The sequence below is a fragment of the Geotrypetes seraphini genome, chromosome 1 (assembly GCF_902459505.1).
Source record: "Geotrypetes seraphini chromosome 1, aGeoSer1.1, whole genome shotgun sequence".
NCBI lineage: Eukaryota > Metazoa > Chordata > Amphibia > Gymnophiona > Dermophiidae > Geotrypetes > Geotrypetes seraphini.
Window position 1 is genome coordinate 68,727,779 of NC_047084.1, and position 25,954 is coordinate 68,753,732.

General features: G+C 46.8%; 1 protein-coding gene across 1 annotated transcript in view; it reads right to left on the reverse strand.

The window, feature by feature from the left end:
* Positions 1 to 25,954, reverse strand: part of NIPBL (NIPBL cohesin loading factor) — a 1,354,860-nt gene that overhangs the window by 1,254,410 nt on the left and 74,496 nt on the right. The window contains 1 exon segment of the mRNA XM_033932779.1: positions 4,572 to 4,714. Within this exon segment, the coding sequence (XP_033788670.1) occupies positions 4,572 to 4,635 (64 nt within the window). The 5' untranslated portion in view covers positions 4,636 to 4,714.

Below are 25,954 nucleotides of genomic sequence, written 5' to 3' on the forward strand. Positions count from 1 at the left end.
GCTCCCACGCCAGAGTTGCTTGTACTCAGCTCCTGGACCGGAGAAGATGGCAGGGCCAAAGAAAAAGGTAGAACTAACTGAAAGTAAATTAAATTAAATTAAAAAAAGGTTTCTGTTGAGCTATAAGTCCCTCACTCCCACTACTCGAGACTTAATCTACAGCTCAAAAAGTCTGTTATTCCAGAGTGGGAGCTAGAGAGTTGCGCGGGGACAGAAATCCCACCCATCCCCACCCGTCCCCGTGAGGTATCCCACCCGTCCCCGCGAGGAATCCCTCCGTCCCCACCCGTCCCTGCGAGAAATCCTCTCCATCCCCACCCGTCCCCGCGAGGAATCCCCTCCGTCCCCGCCCATCCCTATAAACTTCAGAAATAGTTATTTCATTTAATTATGCTACTGAATTAAAGGTTCTGGTAGAAACCCATTTACAAATAAGCAAAAAGACTTTATTAATTTGGAAATATTAATTGGGAAGAATACATACTTTGTAAACGGCTTTCTAGCAGAGCCTCTAATGTTTATAAATTTTTATCAACACAACTTTATCCTGAAGCAAAAAAAAAAAGAAATAGAATTCCTTTCCTACCTTTGTTGCCTGGTTTCTGCTTTCCTCAGTACCACAAGTTCAAGGGGGCACTCAGAGAAATTGAAAGGGGAAAGGTTTAAATCAAACGCCAGGAAGTTCTTTTTCACCCAGAGGGTGGTGGATACATGGAACATGCTACCGGAGGATGTGATAAACAGGAGCACGCTACAGGGCTTCAAAGAGGGTCTGGACAGGTACCTGGAGGACAAAGGGATTGAGGAGTACAGATAGGAGTAGAGGTAAGGTTATAGGGACAGGATTAGAGGTAAATTATAAAATTAGTCAGAGACCACTGTTCAGGCAGTGGGCCTGATGTGCCGCCGCGGGAGCAGACCGCTGGGCGAGATGGACCTCTGGTCTGCCTCAGCGGTGGCAACTTCTTATGTTCTTATGTTCTCATTAAATTCCTTCCATCCACTGTCTCTCTTCCCTCTGCTCTGTTACTGTGCCTCTCCCTTTCACCCCCCTTCCAAATTGATCTGGCACCCATCTTCTTCCCTCCGCTCCCACCATAGTCTGGCATCTCTGTCTTCTTCCCTGCCAGCGTCTTCTCTCCACTCTCTCTTCCTCATTTCCTTTCAGCATTCTTCTCCCCCCAATCTTCCCCATGTCCTGTCAGCATCCTTCTCCCCCCCCTGTCTTCCACATGTGCTTTCAGTGTCCTTCTCCCCCCTCTGTCTTCCCCATGTCCTTTCAGCATCCTTCTCCCCCCATCTTCCCCATGGCCTTTCAGCGTCCTTCTCCACTCCTTTGTCTTCCCCAGTGCTTTCAGCGTCCTTCTCCCACCTCAGTTTTACCCATTTCCCGTAAGCGTCTTTTCCTCTCCACTCCACCTTTCCTCCCTTTCTCTCTCCCTGCCCCCTTACCTTCGTGGCGCTTCCCCGCCTGACCGACAACAGAACAGGCCCGGTCCGACAAACCTCCCTGCCCTTAACTGCGAATCTAAATTACCTTCTTACAGCTGCTGTAAGAAGGTAATTTAGATTCGTGGCTACAGGGCAGGGAGATTTGTCGGACCGGGGCTGTTGTCGGTTGGTCGCTCGGTCGGTCGGGGAAGCGCCACAAAAGTAAGGAGACCTGGCCCGCTGTGCTGCACCCGGGGCGGACCGCCCCCCTCCCTTGGTACGCCACTCGAGCCACGAGGCTACTCTCCTTCTCCTCTGCCTGCAGCACAGAGAGCCGAACGGAAGTCTTCCCGACGTCAGCGCTGACGTCGGAGGGAGGGATGGCTTTGTTTAAGCCCTCCCTCCCCTCCGACGTCAGCGCTGACATCGGGAAGGCTTCCGTTCGGCTCTGTGCTGCAAGCAGAGCAGGTAGGGTGAAGAGGAGCCGCGCGACTGAGTACATCCAGCCCCGCAGGAACCCCGCGACCCTTGGAGGCATCCCCACGGGATCCCCGCGACCCTAGGGGGCGTCCCCACGGGATCCCCGCGACCCTAGGGGGCGTCCCCACGGGATCCCCGCAACCCGAAGGGGGAACCCGCGGGATGCCCGCGGGTCCCGCGGGATTCCCGTCTCCCCGTTCCCGTGCAGCTCTCTAGTGGGAGCTTGAGTATCTTTTAACTGCATCCATGAATAAATATTTCCTTTGGAATAATCATCCAAATCTCTATGAAATGTTTTAACTTCAAACTAACGTGTTTTATTACAAAATTGTTCCAAGGATTGCTGAATTGCTGGTAACCCATTCTGGAAGGTCTCAAAAGCCATGTTCTCTTTCTGAAGTTCCTTATAAATATCTTTAGATTGTTGTGTGACCTCTTGTATAGTATCCACTATAAGCATCATCAAGTCAATGGAACATTTATTCAATATTAATGCCCACATATATAAGGTTCTCTGTCTGTAAACATCCTAGTAGTTTTCTGAATCCTCAAACCACAAGTGTTTAGTGTTTCATATATTCCACTAAAGACATGCTATAACTCGACTTTAATCAAACTTCTCTGTAAATTAATCCAGTTGAAAGAGTTTTTTAGGATTAGGATTCCAATATGTCAGCCAACCCCCTCTGCATCAGTTCTTTTAATCTGGTCCTGTAAAGATGGCACCAGTACTGTGGTAGTCATTGGTACAGATAATGCACTACGAACTGGGTGTCGAGGCATTGGTAACCTCAATGACAAGGCATGCCTATGTGGAGACACCAGTTGAAGAGATGGGGACCTCATCTCAGTGCTTTGATACTTGGTATGTGTCAATGGCGTAGATGCCCGAGACAATGCTGATGCACACTGAGATGTCAGTGCATGCTTGGAAGGGAAAACATAATTGTGCTTATTAGCCTTTTTACTAAGTTTCCCAGATGGAAGTATTGGTGATGACACCAAGGTTGAGCAAGGTGTCAGTACCGGCTTCAACGCTGAAGGTCTTCGCTCAGTGTCAGAATCAGCGGACTTCCTCAGTCTCCCAATTTCCACCTGAAAAATTTATTGTACTGGAGTTATCCAGTTTTCATTAATCTTTTCTTAAGTTGAGAGCAGCGCTGGCAAGCGTCTATACCAGGGATCTCAAAGTCCCTCCTTGAGGGCCGCAATCCAATCGGGTTTTCAGGACTTCCCCAATGAATATGCATTGAAAGCGGTGCATGCACATAGATCTCGGGCATATTCATTGGGGAAATCCTGAAAACCCGACTAGATTGCGGCCCTCAAGGAGGGACTTTGAGATCCCTGGTCTATACGGTAGTCAGGACCAAGGCACTGAACAAACCAATTATGTGAATCAGTGGGTGAGATGATCCTCTCACACTGAGCACACCTCTTAAAACTACTGGAAGGGTCTTTACATCGATTGAAGGACTCAATGTTCTAGGGAGATTGAAAGACTCAATGGTCCAGGGAGGTTGAGTAGATGTTAACACAAAAACGGCTCAAAGCTCCTAACCTAAAACAGGCGCAAGAGTGTCTGAACGCCAAAAACAGACCTTAGAAAAAATGTAAAAATTCAATTGGGCCCGAAAAAGAAAATATTAAGTGAAAGATCAATGTAGAAAAATATAAGCGGGAAGGCCGAAGATAGTAGTTTGACAACCTCAGGCAGGAAGGCACCAATGCATGTGTGGTACAGGCAGTCTCTAGGCTTTGAAAAGTTTAAAGACAGTACACTTTTGCACTGTCCATACTGGGCTCTGTGGATGTGAGAATATGCTTCCTGCTTGTCCTGGGATAAAATATCTGCTAACTTATTTGTTGATCTTTTTTCAGATGCTGTCCAGAGCCCTGATGCAGCTTGTCTAGCGAAACGGTAGCTAGCCTAACTTCCGTCGGCTAGGACTGGCAGAGACAAAAATACATTTTCAACATCATTGAACATTCTACCTACAAGCTAAGTAGTTTTGATTTTTCCGACACCATTTTGAAACATTTACTGTGTCTGCTGTAGGTCAAGGGAGGGGGGTCAAGAGCCAGTGAAGATCTTTTCCCTTTCTAATGCAGTAATTGGCATCATTACGCACGGGGTTCTGAGGTTCTCCCCCCCTTATTTATTATCATAAGAACTGATGTGCAAGAAACTTTAAATGAAATTGTGGCATAAGTAAATTATTTCTTGAATACCAGTGAGAAAGTTATAGGAGTTGGATTTGATTTTCTTTCTCATTCCTGTATAGAAGATTTTTTGGTTATATAAAATATCATTTACCCACTTCTTTAAAAAAAATTTGATTTATACCTAACTTTTCTAATTTTTTTCCAAAACCCTAGGATAGTTTCCTCTAAGTATTGTTCTCCAATGTTAAATATTTTCAATAGATTCAGTTATATCTTATCACACGACCTGCACATTTCTTTTTTTCTGAAGGTGCTAAGCAGAGAGAAACAAATTGGATTTGGTCTTCAGAGAAAAACCTTTTTTAGCCATATTTCTAATACTACAGTATTATAAGGAAAATGAAAACTGAACCATCGTATTATAAAGAAAATATCATGGTAACATCATATTATGCAGCACAAAAAAATGTTTTGTATAAAAAGCATTTACTTACAGTCCGTGAGACTAGCAATTCCTGCAAGCGTAGTGATGGGAACATGAGGCATATCCCCATTCATCCTGAAGTTCTCGGATGGTGCCTTCCAGAAGGATATTTAATGCGGGTGCCAACTGCTGTTACTTCCCATCTCCTATATGCTGTGAATAAAAAAAGAACAATACTCAAATCAATTTCACCATTCACACTAGCAGCTTAATGCACAATTCTGAAAGAGATAATAAAATAACTTGGAACTTATTTATCAGAATAGTTTTTTATAGAAACATAGAAATATGATGGAAGATAAAGGCCATCCAGTCTGCCCATCCACAGCATCCACTATCTCCTCCTCTCCCTAAGAGATCCCACGCTTTCTTGAATTCAGACACAGTCTGTCTCCACTAGTGCTGCCCGATTCGCGATTCGAATTTTTAAAAAAAATCGGCTTTACGATTCGGACCCTCCCCCCTTGCCCCCTAAAGCAGGAGCGGCATCGCTGGTCTTGCTGGCTAGCCGCTGCCGCATCTGCTTTAGAGGGCAGGAGGGAGGGTCAGTCGGGAAGTGCTGCTGTCAGCTTCCCCCCTGGCCTCCCCGAAGGACTGCACATCGCATCGCATCTCCCCCTCCCCTCCCCCGTGGAAGGCATCCGTGTTCCCTCTGGCCTCCCCGCAGCGTTTACCTTATAGCTGCAGCCTGCAGCGAAGATCGCGGTTACAGCGTCTTTCTAAACTTGGTTTCTGCTGTTTCCTCTGCTGCGGTCCCGCCCCTCCTCTGACATCAGAGGCAGGATCGGGGCAGAGGAAACAACTAAAAGCAAGTTTACAAAGACGCTGTAACCGCGATCTTCGCTGCAGGCTGCAGCTATAAGGTAAACGCTGCAGGGAGGCCAGAGGGAACACGGAGGCCTTCCCGAGGGGGACGGGTGCAGTCCTTCAAGGGGGGAACAGGCCTTTAAGGGAGGGTGCAGACCTTTAAGGGAGGGGACAGGCCAGGGATGGGGGACAAGCTTTTAATGGGGAGACAGACAGGCCTTTAAGGGGGGGACAGACAGGCTTTTAAGGGGGGGACAGGTCATGGGGGGGGACAGGCCTTTAAAGGAGAGGACAGGCCTTCAAAGGGGGGGACAGGCAGGCCTTTAAGGGGGGGGGACAGGCAGTCCTTACAGGTCTCAAAAGGGGGGGACAGATTTCAAAGGAGGGACAGGCTAGGGATGGTGGCATAGGCTTTCAGGGGGGACAGACCTTCAGGGGAGGGGGGCTCTGGTGTAGAAGTACACGGAGGGAAGGAAGGGGGCAGTGTTCTCCCCAGAAATTTTTTCCAGCCGGATGACATGAAAAAGTAGCCGGGTGGGGCGAGATGGGGAAATTTGGTGGTGGGGAAAATTAACCCCCTCTTTTACTAAGGTGCGCTAGCATTTTTAGCTCGCGCAAACCATTGCGCTATGTGGGAAAACTAGCGCCAACTCAATGCTCAATTCCTCCACGCGCTAAGCGCACACTAAAACCACTATCGTAACTTAGTAAAAGGAGCCCTAAATGTATACTATTTTTATTAGTTAATTATTATTATTTTCCAATGCTCAATATGACTTCCTTTTTTAAGGTTTGACACTTGTGCCAGATTATTTTTACTAAATTTAAGAAGTATTTGCCCTCTTTCAAATGGTATAGAGGTTTAAAAAAGGGAAAGGCATTAATGAAGTCATTAGGTTCAAACCAGCCATTTATTTCTGCATGAATTTAAACAACTAAAAAAAAAGATAAATATAGCTCATCCAGTCATACAAGAAATGGCTCTATAGCAGGGGTGCCCACACTTTTTGGGCTTGTGAGCTACTTTTAAAATGACCAAGTCAAAATGATCTACCAACAATAAAATTTAAAAAAAAAACACAAAGCACACTGTATGCAGAGAAAATGTTAATTATCATTTATATTACGCAGGCTTTCAAAGAGGTCAAGGCATTCGATTCTATGCAATGTCACCTCAGGAACAACTATACAAAAATAGACAAATATACTCCCTCCCTTTTTACTAAATCGCAATACTGGTTTTTAGAGCAGGGAGATGCACTGAATGCCCTGCGCTGCTCTCGATGCTCATACTCCCTGTGCTAAAAACCGCTATTGCGGTTTAGTAAAAGGGGGCCATAATGCAAAATATAGACAGCAGATATAAATTCTTAAAAACAGACACATTTTGATCACTAAACTGAAAATAAAATCATTTTTCCTACCTTTTTGTCTGGTGATTTCATGAGTCTCTGTTTGCACTTCCTTCTTCTGACTATAAATCCAATATTTTTTTCGTTCTGCCCCTCCCCTTTTCTTTCTGTCTCTCTTTCTTTCTCTCTCCCCCTGCACGCGCAAGCCATCCTGCCAATTTTTCCACTTCCCCGAGTCTTTCCCTAACCCCTAAGCCACCATGCCGATTTCTCCCTGCTTGCAAGAGCCAGACCAGGAATGTACAAGCGCCGGACTCACAAGACTTCACCTGATATCAATTCTTACGTCGGAGAAGAAGTTCCAGGCCAGTCAGGCAGCGATTGGCTGGCCCAGAACTACCTCTCTGACATCAGAATTGACGTCGGAGGTGAAGTCTTGTGAGTCCGGCGCTTGTACGCGCCTGGCCTGGCTCAGGGAGGCAGGAAGAAAAAGATTGCCAAGGCAACGCGATCAACTCACATTGCCTTTGCGATCTACTGGTCGATCGTGCTCGATCATTTGGGCACCCCTGCTGTTATGGTATCCTGTCCTGACCTGAGGAAAGGGGTTTAGTCCCCAAAACACTGCCTTATTTCCATTTTCTATTTATAAACTTTAATCAATAGATACAATACTACTTGATTCTACATAAAGCAACAAAAACACTTTTTTCTACCTTTAGTCGTTTCTGCTTTAATCATCTTGTCTTCACTCTTCTTTCTAGCCAGCATCTGTCCGCTCTGTTTTCCATGCAGCATCAGCCCCTTCCATCCACTGTCCGCCCTCTCCCCATTCCATATGGCATCTTCCTCTTTTTATGCTCCTTCAATAAACTGTCTATCCTGTGCCCCTTCTCTTCTCCTTTGTACATGACTGATTTCAGCTCTGCCATCACTCCATTTTTCTCTCTCTGTCAGCACCCCGTCCCCTATGCTCTAGCAACTCTCTCTTCTCCTTTCTTTCCTTCGCACCCCACAGTCTGGTATCTTCCCTTCCCTGATTCTCTGGCATCTCACTTATTTCCTTTTCTTCCATCTCTCCCTCCCCCTCCATGCTCTGACATCTTCTCTTTCCTTTCCCCTTGGTCTGGCATACTTTCCTTCTTCCCTCCAATCCCTGGCATCTCGTTTCATTCCCTCCCTTATCTTCTTTCTCCCTCCAGTTGGGTGCAGCAAGTCTCTCCCCCTCTGCTCCCTTTCCTCCTTCTGTCACCCAAGGCCTGGCGTCATGAACTTCTTCAGGCAGCAGCATTCACAATTCGCTGCTGTTGCCAGCTTCGGGCCTTCTTCTCTGTTGGGTCCTGCCTTCATAGAAACAGAAGTAGGCAGGACCCAGCAGAGAGGAAGGCTTGAAGCTGGCAACAGCAGTGGATTGTAAATGCTGTTACTAGCCGAAGAAGTTCATGATGCCCGGCCGAGCACCCGGGGCAGATTGCTACTCTCCCCACCCCCCACGACCCTCCTTTCTCTCCCTCCCATCACGAGACTCTAAACAGCACTGCTCTACTCTAAGCAGGGTGCTTCAGGGCTTTCTCCTGCCGTGATTCCCTCTGGCACGTCACTGATGAGGGAAGGAGGGAGAGATAGGAGGGTCGGATCGGGTTGGGGGGGGCGCCCAGGATGATGATGAGGCTGCTGCTGCTGCCAGCGAATCCAGCAAGGGTGAGGCCCCAAAGCACAGCACTGGCGGGCCCCCCTGACCATTTTAGGCCCTAGGCTTGGGCCTATCCTTTAATCTGGCCCTGCTTCCCCCCCATATGCCCTGACATCTCTCTCTTCCACTCCATGGTATGGTATCTCCTTTTCCTCCCTCCCATGGTCTTTGCATCTCTTTCCTCCTTTTCCTGATCTTCCTTCTCCCTCCTTCCATCTCTCTCCCCAGTTGGGTGCAGCAGCATTTCTCTTCCCCTCCCCCCATTGGGTACAGCAGTATCATCAGCATTTCTCTTTCCTCCCCCCAATTTGGTACAGCAGAAGCAGCATTTCTCTTCACCCTCCCACCTAATTGGGTGCAGCAGCATGACTCTTCCCCCTCCCCCTATTGGGTACAGCAGCAGCAGCATTTCTCTTAACCCCCCACCCCAATTGGGTACAGCAGAAGCAACAGCATTTATCTTCCTCCTCCCCCTCTAATTGGGTACAGCAGCATTTCTCCTCCCATTCACCCTCCCCCCGTCTCACACACCTGGCAGATTCGCTACAGACAAAGGCAAGTTGCAAGTTTCCCTTCGTCGCTGACCTATCTCCCAAAGGTCAGCAACAGAGGGAAGCTTACAACTTGCTGCTCTTGCTTACTTCAGGCCTTTCTCGCTGCCGGGTCCTGCCTTCGCGGAAACAGAAAGTAGGCAGGACCCGGCAGCGAGAAAGGCCTGAAGTAAGCAAGAGCAAGTAAGCTTCCCTCCGTGGCTGGCCTATCTCCCATATGCTCCAGGGCTGTAATGGTCCGCGCCGGCTTCTCTTCCCTACCCTCCCCCCACCCCCCACCCCCCGACGTAACTTCCAGTTTCGGAGGGAAGCCGGGTTTGAGTCGCTTGCTGGGATTTGTTTTGTTTAAAGTCCGGCGGGAGTCTTTCGGCGGCTCTTCAGGCTGTGCGTTAAGCAGTGGTGGTAGCAGGATTCGGCAGATGACAGCCGGGCGGTAATCTAAATTTGCTGGGCGGAGCGCCCGGCTGAAAAGCGCTGGGGAGAACACTGGAAGGGGGTTCAAAGAGACGTCCATATGCCGGACTTGGGGGGGGAGAAATAATGGGTCTAAAAATAGAGGTGAGGGAGAGAGTTGATGGACAATGGGATTTAGGGAGGGAAGGAACAGAAAGGGGGAGAAGTTGGACACAAGGGATGGTGTGGAGGGGGATAGAGATACTGGATAGGAGGGTAGTTGTGAAAAGAAATGGAGAGATGGAAGACCCTGGGGTGGTGGGAAGGAGGGAGAGATGCTGGATGAAAGGGTAGTTAAGAAAAGGTGGATCTGTGGATGGAGACGAAAAAAAAAAGAAAGATGCCAGACCTCCAGGGAGGGAAGGGAAACGGAAGGGGAGGATAGAGATGGCAGATTGATGGTTAGAACAGAGAAAGAAGAAAGAAGGAGACCCTGGCAGGCAAGTTATCAAAGACAACCAGAGCCTGGGACCAACAAAATTTGAATAATGACCAGACAACAAAAGGTAGAAAAACTAATTATATTTTCCATTTTGTGATTACAATATGTCAGATTTGAAACGTATATCCTGCCAGAGCTGGTGTTAGACCGCAAACATGGGCTAGGATTTAAGAGAGAGAGGAAAAGTGTTTTTTGTTTGTTTATTTTGTTTACACCACAACGCCAGTGTGGTTAGGAGAAGGCAAACGGGGTAAAGAGGCTATAAAATAAACCCAACAGGATGTTTGAAAAAAAACACCCAATAATTGGGCAGGAAAATCGAATCGAATCGAAAAACCAATTCAGTAGACTAAACCAAATCAAATCAAAAAATTTTTTCCTGAATCGGGCAGCACTAGTCTCCACCACCTCTATCAGGAGACTATTCCACATATCTACCATCTTTCCGTAAAAAAGAATTTCCTTAGATTACTCCTGAGCCTATCACCTCTTAACTTCATCCTATGTCCTCTCATTCCAGAGCTTCCTTTCAAATGAAAGAGACTTGTCTCGTGCACATTTACACCACATAGGTAATTAAAAGTTTCTATCATATATCCTCCAAAGTATACATATAGCACAGTTACTTACCGTAACAGGTGTTATCCAGGGACAGCAGGCAGATATTCTTAACTGAGCCCCTGTACGGACAATTTTAGAGTGATTGCACTCTAAGAACTTAGAAAAGTTCTAGTTAGGCCGCACCGCGCATGCGCGAGTGCTTTCCTGCCCGATGGAGGCACGTGGTCCCCAGTTAAGGTAAGCCAGCTAAGAAGCCAACCCGGGGAGGAGAGAGAGACGTAAGAATATCTGCCTGCTGTCCCTGGATAATACCTGTTACGGTAAGTAACTGTGCTTTATCCCAGGACAAGCAGGCAGCATATTCTTAACTGATGGGTGACCTCCAAGCTAACAAAAAGAGGGATGGAGGGAAGGTTGGCCATTAGGAAAATAAATTTTGTAAAACCGACTGGCCGAAGTGTCCATCCCGTCTGGAGAATGTATCCAGACAACAATGAGAAGTGAAAGTATGAATTGAGGACCAAGTAGCAGCCTTGCAGATTTCCTCAATAGGTGTAGATCTGAGGAAAACTACAGACGCTACCATAGCTCTAACCTTATGGGCCATGACAGAACCTTCCAGTGTCAGTCTGGTCTGAGCGTAACAGAACGAGATGCAGGCAGCAAGCCAATTTGAAAGCGTTCATTTAGAAACAAGATGACCCAACTTATTGGGATCAAAAGATAGAAAAAGTTGAGGAGATGCTCTGTGAGGCTTGGTGCGCTCTAAATAGTAAGCCAAAGCACGTTTACAGTCCAAAGTATGCAAAGCCTGTTCTCCGGGATGAGAATGAGGTTTAGGAAAGAATACAGGTAAGACGATGGATTGGTTAAGGTGAAAGTCAGAGACAACTTTAGGGAGGAACTTTGGATGAGTATGTAGAACCACCTTGTCATGATGAAAAACCGTGAAAGGTGGGTCCTGCCACTAGTGCATGTAACTCACTGACCCTTCTGGCAGAGGAGAGAGCAATAAGGAAAACCACTTTCCAAGTGAGAAATTTGAAATGAGCTCTGGCCAAGGGTTCAAATGGAGGCTTCATGAGAGAAAAGAGAACCACATTAAGGTCCCAGATAACGGGAGGAGGCTTTAAGAGGTGGTTTCACATTGAAAAGACCCCACATGAATCTGGAAACCAAAGGAAGAGCAATGAGAGGTTTTCCGTGAACGGGCTCAGTAATGGCACTGAGGTGGACCCTGATGGAGGTAGACTTAAGACCAGAGTCAGATAAAGAGAACAAATAGTCCAACACCTGTTCAACCTGTTCAACCGAAGTTGGATTATGATGATGAAGCAGACACCAGGAAGAGAATCGAGTCCACTTCTGTTGATAACATTGGAGAGTGGCCGGCTTCCTGGAGGCATCAAGAATATGACGAACAGGCTGAGAAAGAATAGTTTGAGATGAACTCAGCCCGAGAGAAACCAAGCTGTCAGGTGTAGAGATGGCAGGTTGGGATTTAGAAGGGATTGCTGACGCTGAATAAGCAGAGTAAGAAACACTGGTAGAAGAATGGGCTCCCTGGAACTGAGTTGAAGAAGAAGGGAGAACCAATGTTGTCTGGGCCACCGGGGAGGAATGAGAATCATGGTGGCCTGCTCCCTCCGGAGCTTGAATAGAGTCCTCAACATGAGAGGTAGAGGAGGAAAGGCATAAAGAAACCGATCCGTCCAATCGAGGAGGAACGCATCTGCTGCCAGACGATGAGGGGAGTAGAGTCTGGAACAAAACTGGGGCAGTTGATGGTTGTGAGGAGCCGCAAAGAGGTCCACCTGAGGAGTACCCCATTGAGCAAAGATGGACTGAAGAGTGACAGGATCGAGTGTCCACTTGTGAGTTTGAAGAATTCGGCTGAGGTTGTCTGCTAATGAATTCTGTTTGCCTTGAATATAGACAGCTCTCAGGAACAGACTGCGAGATGTCGCCCAAGACCAAATCCTTTGAGCCTCCTGACATAAAAGATAAAACTGTTAGTACGCAAGATCCTTCCAATTATCGCCCCATAGCAAATATACCATTTATGGCCAAACTCACAGAAAAAATCGTTTTCCAACAACTTTCTGATTTCGTTGAGAATATTCCCTTCTAGGCTTACCACCAAAATACTCTACTTTCTCGACCATCATCAATCTGTTTTACTCTTCTCTTTGGACCTTTCCTCAGCATTTGACACCATTGATCACTGTTTACTTTTAACAAGGCTTCAGGAAATCAGTATCTCAGACCAGGTCTCGGAATGGTTTATATCCTACTTTAAAGATAGATCTTTTAAAGTAGTCTTCAATAATACTTCATCTGAGTCCTTCTCATGTAAACATGGTATCCCGCAAGGCTCTATACTATCTCCTCTACTTTTTAACATTTTTTTGGCGCCTCTCTTGACTGTCTGACAATCCATCGGTTTCACCACATTTGCTTACGCGGACGATGTCCAACTTCTTCATTCCATCAATTTAAATAATAAGGAAGAAGCAGCCCTCATTAATCACAAATTAGAAAAAATTAAATCTTGGTTGGATGTTAACAAACTTTCACTTAACATTAATAAATCTAAACTAATGATCTTTCCGTTAAAAGAAAGTAGAACACTTCAAGCTACCTTGAAATTTGAATCCTCCCCTATCAAAACTGTTCCAACTTTAAAGCTTTTGGGCGTTACCCTTGACAGTAAATTTTTGTTTCATTCTCATATCAGCGCAGTCGTCCAGAAATGTTTCTATCGATTGAGAATGATTCGTTCTCTTTCTAAGTTACTGGAACCTGCCGCATTAAAAACTTTAATTCACTCATTGGTAATTTCATGCTTAGATTACTGTAATGCCCTTAATAAGGGCATTACAAAAAAGGAGATCAGACGACTACAGATCGTCCAAAATACCGCTATTAAGATCATTAGCGGGGCAAAGAAATATGATCACGTCTCCCCTCTCCTAATCAACGCCCATTGGTTGCCAATCGAACATAGGATTAACTATAAAATTTCACTTTTAACATTTACAACCAGACTGAATAACCAACCTGATTTTATTAATAGCCTTTTAATCCCGTATGTTACGTCAAAATCCCTCCGCTCAACTTCTCAAAATCTTTTAGTTATACCTTCTTTAAAATCAATTAATACTCTACGCACAACAATTTTGCTGTTACTGCTCCTTCTCTCTGGAATTTATTGCCTATATATATCTTCGTAACAAATCAGATATAAAACAATTTAAAACAGGATTAAAGACATTTTTATTCCGAGACGCTTTTGGTTAAAATGCCCTTTTAAGGGCTAAGTTTATAATTAAATCTTAATTTTTATTAGTAATTTTTTACCTAACCTATTGTTTTAGCCATTTATGTTTTGCCTATCCTATATCAATTGTAGTTCTTCCCCATCCGTCCCTTTGTTCCCGTATGTCTGTGCAAGTCACTTGTTTTCCCTGTTTTAATATACGTCTCAATGTAACTGTTTAACTTGTTTTTATGTAATTTTATTATGTTAACCGCTTAGAAATTAGATTAAGCGGTCAAATAAATATTTTAATAAACTTGAAACTTGAAGAGAGCCGGTCCCACCCTGCTTGTTGATGTAGTACATTGCGACTTGGTTGTCTGTGCACAGAAGAAGAACCTGGGGATAGAGAAGATGTTGAAACGCCTTGAGAGCATAAAACATCGCTCTGAGTTCCAGGAAGTTGATGTGATGTTGACGCTCCTGGACCGTAAAAAAGACCCTGAGTTTGTAGGTGGTCCAGGTATGCTCCCCAGGCATACGGGGAAGCATCTGTGGTGATGATCATGTGATGAGGGGGCAGATGGAAGAGAAAACCTCTGGAAAGATTGGAGGAGTTCAACCACCAGTGCAGAGACTGCCGAAGAGACGATGTCACAGATATGTGTCGTGAACATGGATCTGTCGCCTGTGACCATTGAGTGGCCAGGGTCCACTGAGGAGTACGTAGGTGAAGACGGGCGAGGGGGGTAACATGAACTGTGGAAGCCATGTGTCCCAAGAGAACCATCATTTGTCTGGAAGAAATAGTGGAGTGAAGGAGCACGTGATGACAGAGTTGGAGCAGGGTCTGAAGACGGTCGGAGGGAAGAAACGCTCTCATGAGATTGGTGTCCAGAATTGCTCCAATGAACTGAAGTCGTTGAGTGGGAATGAGATGCGGCTTCGGGTAATTGATTTCGAACCCCAGAAGGTGAAGAAAAGAGATGGTATGGTTCGTGGCTTGAGCCACTTGTTGAGATGAAGGAGCTCTGATCAACCAGTCATCCAGATAAGGAAAAACCTGGAGACTATGAGTTCTCAGAAAGGCAGCCACCACTATAAGACACTTGGTGAATACCCTGGGAGACGAGGCGAGGCCGAAGGGTAGCACTTTGTATTGGTAATGACGGTGATGGATGAGAAATCTGAGATACCGCCTGGACGTCAGATGGATAGGAATGTGTATATAAGCCTCTTTGAGATCTAGGGAGCAAAGCCAGTCGCCCTGAGTGAGGAGGGGATAAAGTGTAGCAAGGGAGAGCATTTTGAATTTCTCCTTGACCAAACATTTGTTGAGGTCCCTGAGATCTAAGATGGGCCTGAGATCTCCGGTCTTTTTGGGAACCAGAAAGTACCGGGAGTAAAATCCTTGCCCCCTCTGATCTAGAGGAACTTCCTCTATGGCGTTCAGAAGAAGAAGGGATTGTACCTCCTGAAAGAGTAGGGAGGACTGAGAGGTGTTCAAAGCAGACTCTTTTAGAGGAAGAGTCTGAAAATTTAGAGAGTAACCGTGGCGAAGGATGGAGAGAACCCACTGGTCTGAAGTGATGAGTTCCCAGCGGTTGAGAAAAAACTGAAGACATCCCCCTATAGGTTGAGGTAGAGGAGATGAAAGAGGGAGACTGGCTATGTCCTGAAGAAGCATGTCAAAATGGCTGAGCAGCTTTAGGCGTAGCAGTGGTTTTCACTGGTTGCTGCTGTTGTGGATGAACCTGTCGCTGCTGCTGCTGATGTGGCCTACGAGGTTGGTTTTGAGGAGGCTGAAGTGGACGAGCAGTATAATGTCTTTGAAGGAAGACTGCTGTCGAAAAGGGCGAGTAGGTAGAGGTTTCTTTTTGTTCTTCAATAAAGTATCCCACCTGGTCTCGTGAGCCAATAATTTCTGAGTGGTGGTATCTAGAGATTCGCCAAATAATTCATCACTGAGGCAAGGTGCATTTGCTAGGCGGTCCTGGTGATTGACATTGAGTTCGGAGACACAAAGCCAGGCTAAACGTCTCATGGCGACAGCCATTGCACTGGCCCTGGAAGTCAACTTGAAGGTGTCATAGATCGAGTGGACCAGAAATTTCCACAGTTGGAATAAACTAGAAGTGTATTGCTGAAACAAAGGAACTTTACATTCAGGGAGATACCGTTGTAGTGTAGAAACCTGCTGAATCAAATGCTTCAGGTAGAAAGAAAAATGGAAGGCATAGTTACCCGAACGATTGGCCAGCATGGCATTCTGATATAGATGCTTGCCAAATCGATCCATAGCCTTACCCTCTCTGCCAGGAGGGACAGAGGCACACACACTAGTTCCCGCAGCTTTCTTCAGAGTAGACTCCACGAGGAAGGACTCGTGAGGGAGCTGGGGCTTGTCAAACCCTGTGATAGGAATTACTTTATACAGGGTGTCAAGCTTACGGGAAGCTCCAGGAATAGTTAAGGGAGTTTCAAGATTTTTATAAAAAGTTTCCCTCAGAATGTCATGAAGGGGTAACTTTAGAAACTCTTTAGGGAGTTGTTCGAAGTCCAGGGCATCGAGGAATGCCTTGGACTTCTTAGAGTCAGACTCTAATGGGATAGACAGTGTCTCTGACATTTCCTTTAAGAATTTGGAAAACGTAGTCTGTTCAGGCTTACTGCCAGACTCCTGGACAGATGGATCATCGGCATCAGAAGAAACCTCATCGTCGGAACCCAGAGGTTCTTCAGAATTGTCCCAAAGATCAGGGTCTCGCATTGGTGGTAAGCGACCTTGAGAAACCGGAGTCGAGGTGTCACCATAAAGGGACTTCTGCACCGACTTGCCCGACCACATCGATGCGGTACCCGGTGAAGTATGGGAAGCATGGCGTTGAGTCGGCTCCAAAAACGGTACCGGATCGGAGACCGACTGAACAGTATGGTGCGAGGCTTTGGGTTCCGCCAACAATATCGGCATGGACACCGAGAAAGCCGAATGGACCGATGCCGGAAACGTCGACGCCGATAATATATGCTGAGTAACAATCGGCACCCAAGGCTCAGACCGAACAGGCACTGGAAGGTTCGGTGTCAAGAGGGCAGGAAGGAGTTGTTATAACTGCTCCTTGAGTTGGACCTGCAGTATAGCTGCAATACGGATGTCCAAGGAAGGCACCGGTACCGCTTTCGTTTTCTTCGGTACCACTCAGCCATCAGTTGTTTATTCGTTCTCCCACCACACAACATCGGCATGACTTTTATACTGCCCAGACGGCTTTCAATACCTTATTGCATGAGCGGACGCGTAATTCTTTATTTTATTCCAAATATAAATTTCATAAGTTTGGTAATAGGCCTGGTCGAATGCTTGGCAATTTGACTAAGGGGTGGAAAGGTCCTACTTTGATCTCTTCACTGCGCTCTGCTCCGGGATAGCTTGTGACTCAGCAATCGCAGCTGGAGGCCCTTTTTGTTCAATATTACCAAACACTTTACACGGCAGAGGTCGTGGATAAGGCTCAGTTGATTGAGGACTTCCTTGACTCTCTGGCATTACCCATCTTGCCGGATGCCGCTAGTGAGGTTTTGAACCTCCCTATTTCTCGGGAAGAGGTTCTAGGTGTTGTGAAGAGGCTTCCCCTGGGTAAATCTCCGGGACCTGATGGGTTCAGTGGTGAATTTTTCAGGCTTCTTAGTGGCTCCATTGTGGGCCCGCTTTGTCGCTATTTTAATCAGGCCATTGAATATGGCTCCTTTCCCAAGCTGGCAAATCAGGCTCTTATTACAGTTCTGCCTAAGCCGGGAAAGGACCATAGCCTGGTTGAATCCTACCGCCCTATTTCCCTTATTAATGTGGACTTTAAAATACTGGCCAAATTGTTAGCGGACCGCCTGGCTCCTTATTTGCCCACCTTGATACAGGAGGATCAGGTCGGTTTTGTGCCGGGCAGGCAGGCGGGTCATAATGTACGCAAACTTTTGTTGGCTATGGCACATTGTGACTACCATCGAATTCCTTCTCTGGTCATTAGTTTTGACTCGGAGAAGGCATTTGATCGGGTCAAATGGGCCTTTCTTTTTCCGTTATTGGCTAGATATGGGATCTCGGGGTTCTTCCTGCAGGCCTTACGAACCTTGTATTCCAACCCGGCGGTAGCGGTGCTAGTTAATGGCTGTCCCTCCTCAGTATTTCAACTGGAGAGGGGGACTAAGCAGGGTTGCCCGTTGTCCCCACTTTTATACATCTTGTTTTTGGAGCCTTTATTGATCCGGCTTCGGCATAATCCGGATCTCTCAGGGGTGGAGGTGAGCGGCTCGTCGATCCGCTGCATGGCTTTTGCTGACGACATTATGGTTATTCTTACGGACCCGAAGAAGGCTCTAGGTCCTTTATTGGATCTCTTTCATAAGTTTTGGGGAGCTCTCTGGATTGAAGCTTAATGTCTCTAAATCGGAGGCTATGGCTTTACATCTTGATATTGCTGTGGTGTGGCCTCTTTTCCCACTGAGAGCGACACCTCTCCAGGTTAAATATTTAGGGTTCTATGTACCGTCCGCTCTGAATCAGTTGTATGAGGCTAATGTGGGGCCCTTAATTAAAAAAACGGTTGAACTCCTACGTCTCTGGGGTGCACTCCCTCTCTTTTGTCTGGGCGTATCTATTTGTATCATATGATGCTGGTGCCTCGATGGTTATATCTTCTACAGACTTACACTTATGGCTGAAACGTAGGGATTTGGATGTTTTATATAAAGCGTTGTGGATCTTTCTGTGGGGTGGCTGAAGGCCTCGCCTACCACTTCATGTGTTAATGTTACCTCTCTCTATGGGTGGATTTGGTCTGCTTGACCTTCAGCTCTATAATTTGGCCTGTGGGCTGAGGGTTCTCCGTGATTGGTGTCTTGAAAGTTCGGTTGCCCTAAATTATCCACTAGAAAAGGATTTGTTGGGACCAGTGGCGGGGTTGTATGTTCTTCATGCTCCTTCTATCCGCTTGCCCCTGCCTATATGGACTCATGTTGTCTGGGCCTATATGCGCTGGGGCTGGAAACTCTTGTGTAGGAAGTTTTCTTTGAACTTTAGTGAGACACCGTTTCTTCCCTTGGTAGGAAATCTGGACTTTACTCCGGGTTCGGAGATTCGCACTTTTAGTATTTGGCATTCCCAGGGCATTAAAAGAGTGGGGGACCTTCTACATGAGCGGGGGCACCTGCTTACCCCCTCGGAACTTCAGTCCTTATACGACCTCGACATTGTTGATATGTTCGGGTACTTTCAGGTGCGTCATTATATCTCTGGCCTAGACGCATTGGGGGTGTCAGCTCACAGTGCTGATCGCTTGGATAGGTGTCTGGCTTTATGGGAACTGGTGGCCCCTAAGCTGAGCTATTATATCTCGACCTTACTGACCTTGTGTCCTGATACTCAGACTGGTCACTTGGCACGCGCTTGGAGCCAGGACTTACAGAGTGACATCTCGCCGGATGTGCTTTCCCATGGTTTTGGCAGCATTGCGGCTGTTTCTTGGAGTATGATTCATCGGGAGCAGGAATATAAGTTCTTGCATAGAGCTTTCATTTCACCAGTCCGAGCCTTTCGAGCGGGTTTCGCTGATAGGGATACTTGCCCTAAATGTGCCTCTCCTGGAGCACGTTGGGGCATATGTTTTGGACCTGCTCCCGTATACAGCGGTTCTGGTCTCGGGTTTGGTCTTATCTTCGCTCTTTCGTGCCGAATTTGCCAGCTTGTTCTCCTTTGATTGTTCTTTTTTATGTTTTGGATGGGATGGGATCTATGTCCGGAGGGCACCGTTTGTTTGTGCAGAAAGCCTTCTTACTGGCCAAACGGGCGATTTTGGTGTGCTGGCGGGAGCAGGCTATCCCAACGGTGGTACAATGGCAACGTTCACTCTTTGAATTGGCCTTGCTGGAGCGCCGGGCTGTGTCCGGTAGTGTTCCCCGTAGTTGGGATCATTTTCAGGAGATTTGGGAGGCTTATTGGACGGCTTTACCGCATCGTTCTAGGAGTTTACTGCTTAACTCATAGGATATGGGGAACCGCACCTCTTTCTTTTCTGCTCTCTGGCGCTTGTTGCTTGTTTCCTCACTCACTCATACATATACATACCTGTGTTTTCCATACCTGTGTTTCTCTGACATCTTTCTTCTTGTTGTGCACATCCACGTGGGAAGGGGGGGCTGGGTGGGGAGGTTGGGTATCTTTGGGGTGATATTTGTAAAATCATTTCTCAGCACTTGATTCTTTATGGCACTGTGTGACTGTTGTATTCTTTGTTCATGCCTTGTACTTAGGGTTTGCCGTGGTGTATTATTGCTCTTTTGGCACGGCTGCCTTTTGTTGTGTTCTGTGTTTTTTCTTGATTTGCTCAATAAAATATATTAAAAAAAAAAAAAAAAAAAGAAATAGTAGTTGCTGCGGAGACGGGGACAATGCCAATTACCGCCCCGTGAAGCGGTGAATGGTTTTCTCTCCGCAGTGAGGCGATCACGGATTGCGTGGTCCAGCAGCCCCCTCCTGCCCGATCACAGTGTTCCGCTATCTCCCTCCCTCCACCTCACCTTAGATGCCGACTCCGAGTTTGTGGACTTTAATTCTTTTTCTCCCAGCTGCACATTTTGAAAAAGACGTGCAAGCGCAGCTGCTCGAGTTATTCTGCTGCTACTTCCTGTTTCCGGTTGCGTCAGAGGAGAAGATTGAACAACCCGAGCAGCCACACATGCGCGGCTTTTTGAAAGCGTGCGGCTGGGAGAAAGAGAATTAAAGTCGGCAAACTCGGCATCTAAGGTGAGGTGGAGGGAGGGTGATGACAGAACGCTCCGATCGGGCGGGAGGGGGTTGCTGGACCATGTGATCTCACGTGTTCCCGGCTCACACTTGGAAGGAGGGAGTGAAAGAGAAAGAGATTCTGGGCCAAGGGGATGAAGAAGGAGAGAAAAAAACCCACAGCAGGAAAGAAAGGGGAGGAGAGGCAGATGGAAAAATTATGTTCTTATCTGTTAATTTTCTTTCCTTTAGACACAGCAGATGAATCCAGAGACCAATGGGATAGCACACAACTACCAGCAGGCGGAGATAGAGAAACTGATTAACAGGTGGTCCTATTGGCTGGCACTCCTCCTCAGTGTTCTCCCCAGAAATATTTTCCAGCCGGGTGGGGCGGGATGAGGAAATTTGGTGGTGGGGAAAATTAACCCCCTCTTTTACTAAGGTGCGCTAGCATTTTTAGCGCGCTCAAACCCCTCCGCTACGTGGGAAAACTAGCGCCAACTCAATGTTGGCGTTACCATCTAGCACACATGGCAATTCCTCCGCGCGCTAAGCACACACTAATACCACAATCGTAACTTAGTAAAAGGAGCCCTAAATGTATACTATTTTTATTAGTTAATTATTATTATTATTTTCCAATGCTCAATATGACTTCCTTTTTTAAGGTTTGACACTTGTGCCAGAATATTTTTACTAAATTTAAGATGTATTTGCCCTCTTTCAAATGGTATAGAGGTTTAAAAAAGGGAAAGGCATTAATGAAGTCATTAGGTTCAATCTAACCATTTATTTCTGCATGAATTTAAACAACTAAAAAAACAGATAAATATAGCTCATCCAGTCATACATGAAATGGCTCTACAGCAGGGGTGCTCACACTTTTTGGGCTTGCGAGCTACTTTTAAAATGACCAAGTCAAAATGATCTACCAACAATAAAAAATTTTAAAAAACACAAAGCAGATAAAATGTTAATTATCATTTATATTCCGCGGGTTTTCAAAGAGGTCAAGGCAGACGATTCTATGCAATGTCACCTCAGGAACAACTATACAAAAATAGACAAATATACCCCCTCCCTTTTTACTAAATCGCAATACTGGTTTTTAGAGCAGGGAGATGCACTGAATGCCCTGCGCTGCTCTCGATGCTCATAGGCTCCCTGCGCTAAAAACCGCTATTACGGTTTAGTAAAAGGGGGCCAAAGTGCAAAATATAGACAGCAGATATAAATTCTTAAAACAGACACATTTTGATCACTAAACTGAAAATAAAATCAGTTTTCCTTTTTGTCTGGTGATTTCTTGAGTCTCTGTTTGCACTTCCTTCTTCTGACTATAAATCCAATATTTTTTTCTTTCTGCCCCTCCCCTTTTCTTTCTGTCTCGCTTTTTTTCTCTCTCCCCCTGACCCCAAGCCATCGCGCCAATTTCTCAACTTCCCCGATTCTTTCCTTACCCCCTAATGCCGATTTTTCCCTGCTTCCACGAGCCAGACCAGGAATGTACAAGCGCCGGACTCACAAGACTTCACCTCTGATGTCAATTCTTACGTTGGAGAGGAAGCTCCAGGCCAGCCAGGCAGCGATTGGCTGGCCCAGAACTTCCTCTCTGACATCAGAATTGACGTCGGAGGTGAAGTCTTGTGAGTCCGGCGCTTGTACGCGCCTGGCCTGGCTCAGGGAGGCAGGAAAAAAAAGATTGCCAAGGCAACGCGATTGACTCACATTGCCTTTGCAATCTACTGGTCGATCGCGCTCGACCATTTGGGCACCCCTGCTGTTATGGTATCCTGTCCTGACCTGACCTGAGGAAAGGGGTTTAGTCCCCAAAAAACTGCCTTATTTATATTTCCTATTTATAAACTTTAATCAATAGATACAATATTATTTGATTCTACGTAAAGCAACAAAAAAAATTTTTCTACCTTTTGTCATTTCTGCTTTAATCTTCTTGTCTTCACTCTTCTTTCTAGCCAGCATCTGTCCGCTCTGTCTTCCATGCAGCATCAGCCCCTTCCATCCACTGTCCACCCTCTCCCCGTTCCATATGGCATCTTCCCTCTTTTTATGCTCCTTCAATAAACTGTCTATCCTGTGCCCCTTCTCTTCTCCTATGTACATGATTGATTTCAGCTCTGCCACCTCTCCATTTTTCTCTCTCTGTCAACACCCTGTCCCCTATGCTCTGGCATCTCTCTCTTCTCCTTTCTTTCATTCACACCCCACAGTCTGGTATCTTCCCTTCTCTGATTCTCTGGCATCTCACGTCTTTCCTTTTCTTCCATCGCTCCCTCCCCCTCCATGCTCTGACATCTTCTCCTTCCTTTCCCCCTTCCTTTTCCCTTGGTCTGGCATACTTTCCTTCTTCCCTCCAATCCCTGGCATCTCGTTTCATTCCCTCCCTCATCTTCTTTCTCCCTCCAGTTGGGTGCAGCAAGTCTCTCCCCCTCTGCTCCCTTTCCTCCTTCTGTCACCCAAGGCCTGGCGTCATGAACTTCTTCAGGCAGCAGCATTCACAATTCGCTGCTGTTGCCAACTTCGGGCCTTCTTCTCTTTCGGGTCCTGCCTTCATAGAAACAGAAGTAGGCAGGACCCGGCAGAGAAGAAGGCCTGAAGCTGGCAACAGCAATGAATTGCAAATGCTGTTGCTAGCCGAAGAAGTTCATGACGCCAGGCCGAGCACCCGGGGCAAACTGCTACTCTCCCCCCCCCCACGACCCTATCTCTCCCTCCCTACCATCATGAGACTCTAAACAGCCCTGCTCGACTCTAAACAGACTGCTTCAGGGCTTTCTCCTGCCATGATTCCCTCTGGCACGTCACCGATGAGGGAAGGAGGGAAAGATAGGAGGGTCGGATCGGGTTTTGGGGGGGCGCCCGGGATGATGATGAGGCTGCTGCTGCTGCCAGCGAATCCAGCAACGGTGAGGCCCCAAAGCACAGCACTGGCGGGCCCCCCCTGACCATTTCAGGCCCTTGGCCTTTGCCTACTGGGCCTATCCTTTAATCCGGTCCTGCTTCCCCCCCCCCATATGCCCTGACATCTCTCTCTTCCACTCCATGGTATGGTATCTCCTTTCCCTCCCTCCCATGGTCTTTGCATCTCTTTCCTGCTTTTCCTGATCTTCCTTCTCCCTCCTTTCCTCTCTCCCCCCAATTGGGTGCAGCAGCATTTCTCTTCCCCTCCCCCCATTGGGTACAGCAGTATCATCAGCATTTCTCTTTCCTCCCCCCAATTTGGTACAGCAGAAGCAGCATTTCTCTTCACCCTCCCCCCTAATTAGGTGCAGGAGCATGACTCTTCCCCCTCCCCCTATTGGGTACAGTAGCAGCATTTCTCTTAACCCTCCCCCCCAATTGGGTACAGCAGAAGCACCAGCATTTCTCTTCCCCCTCCCCCTCTAATTGGGTATAGCAGCATTTCTCCTCCCATTCACTCCCCCCCGTCTCACACACCCGGCAGATTCGCTACAAACAAAGGCAAGTTGCAAGTTTCCCTTCGTCGCTGACCTATCTCCCAAACGTCAGCAACAGAGGGAAGCTTACAACTTGCTGCTCTTGCTTACTTCGGGCCTATCTCGTTGCCGGGTCCTGCCTTCGCGGAAACAGAAAGTAGGCAGGACCCGGCAGCGAGAAAGGCCCGAAGTAAGCAAGAACAAGTAAGCTTCCCTCCGTGGCTGGCCTATCTCGCGCTTGGTCCAGGGTTCTAATGGCCCGTGCCGGCTTCTCTTACCTACCCCCCACCCGACGTAACTTCCGGTTTCGGAGGGAAGCCGGGTTCGAGTCGCTTGCTGGGTTTTGTTTTGTTTAAAGTCTGGCGGGAGTCTTTCGACGGCTCTTCAGGCTCGCGTTAAGCAGTGATGGCAGCAGATTTCGGCAGATGACAGCCGGGCGGTAATGTAAATTTGCTGGGCAGAGCGCCCGGCTGAAAAGCGCTGGGGAGAACACTGCCTCCTTTATCTCCAGTATAGCTCCTTGTCCAAGCATCCATAACCATCAATAGGCACAGCATGTAAAAAACTTCTTTCCCATAACAAATCTCAAAAGGCAATAATACAGAATACAACCATCAATAATAACAAACTTCGAAAGTTTGAAAGGAAAAAAAACCCCGACAGACAATATCCAGAAAGGGTGGGGCTCTGGATTCATCTGCTGCGTGTAAAGGAAAGAAAATTAACAGGTAAGAACATAATTTTTCCTTCCTTAGCAACAGCAGCAGATGAATCCAGAGACCAATGGGATGTAGCAAAGCAATCCTCAATCTGGGTGGGAAGCAAACGCCGCCTCCGCAACAACCGAAGCACTAAACGTATCTACCGCATGCACCCCCACATCCAACCAGTAATGCTGAGAGAAAGCACTCTCGAAAGACCAAGTAGCCACGAGACAAAACTCCTCCAAGGAAAAAACCTCTGGACTGAGTCCAGGAAGTAGCCATCGTTCTGGCAAAATGGTCATGAGGTTCCTTCACCAACCGCTTCCCTGCCATCAAGCAAGCGTAAAGAATGTCCTCCTGGACCATCGAGCGATGGAGGATATGAACGCCACCATGCGTTTGAGGCGTCCCGTGAAGAATACAAAAAGGTGATCTAAACAACTAAAAGTCGTTAGAAACCTAGCTCGAGGAGAACGCTACGCACTTTCAAAAAAAAAAAAAATTAAAAAATGCAGTGAATAAAAGCACGTCTCCCCATTTCTCCTCCCAGGAAGAAGGAAGGAAAAGTGAGAGTGTCATAAAAGAAAGGATGACATCGAAATTGTGGTACCATCTAAACTGACATCCCAGATTTTGTAAATCAGAAATAGGAATCCCCGCCACACAAGGCCTGCAACTCAGAAAACCGCCGAGCAAAAGCCATGGCCACAAGAAACCCGGTATTCAACGGCACAGCCCTTTAGAGTCTCAAAAGACAAGGATGAAATAAAGCCTTCGGTAAACTGTGAAGAAGTACCTTAAGACTGTACTCTGGACAGGGCTTTCTAAGAGGTGTACGAATATACTGTACTCCGTTTAGGAACTGAACTACATGAAGCTGAGAAGTAATTGAAGAGCAATATACCTTGTAACAAGCTAAGAATGGCACTTGAAGCTGAAGGAATTGAACGCTAAGCCCTTGGCAATACACTTGTGCCAAAAAAGAACTCTGGAAGGGTGCAAATGTTGGTAAGTATCCAAGAAAGGAAAAACCTCCAAAAGGAAGCAGAAGCCATAGGTGAAGACGTCTGTATCGCCTGGATAAGAGAAGAAACAACCTGCTTCGCATAACCCTTACATGTCAGCCATGACTTTTCAAAAGCTAGGTCGCAATACCAAAGTAGTACGAATATCCATGTTGATCGGACCCTAGATGAGCAAATCCAGAGATACCAGGAAACTCAACAGTCCGGCAGCCGAAAGACTCATCAGATCCCCATAGCAAGGATGGTGCAGTAAATCCAGAGATTCTACAAAAACTGTGCCTTGAAAGCGAGCTTGAGATGGCAAATC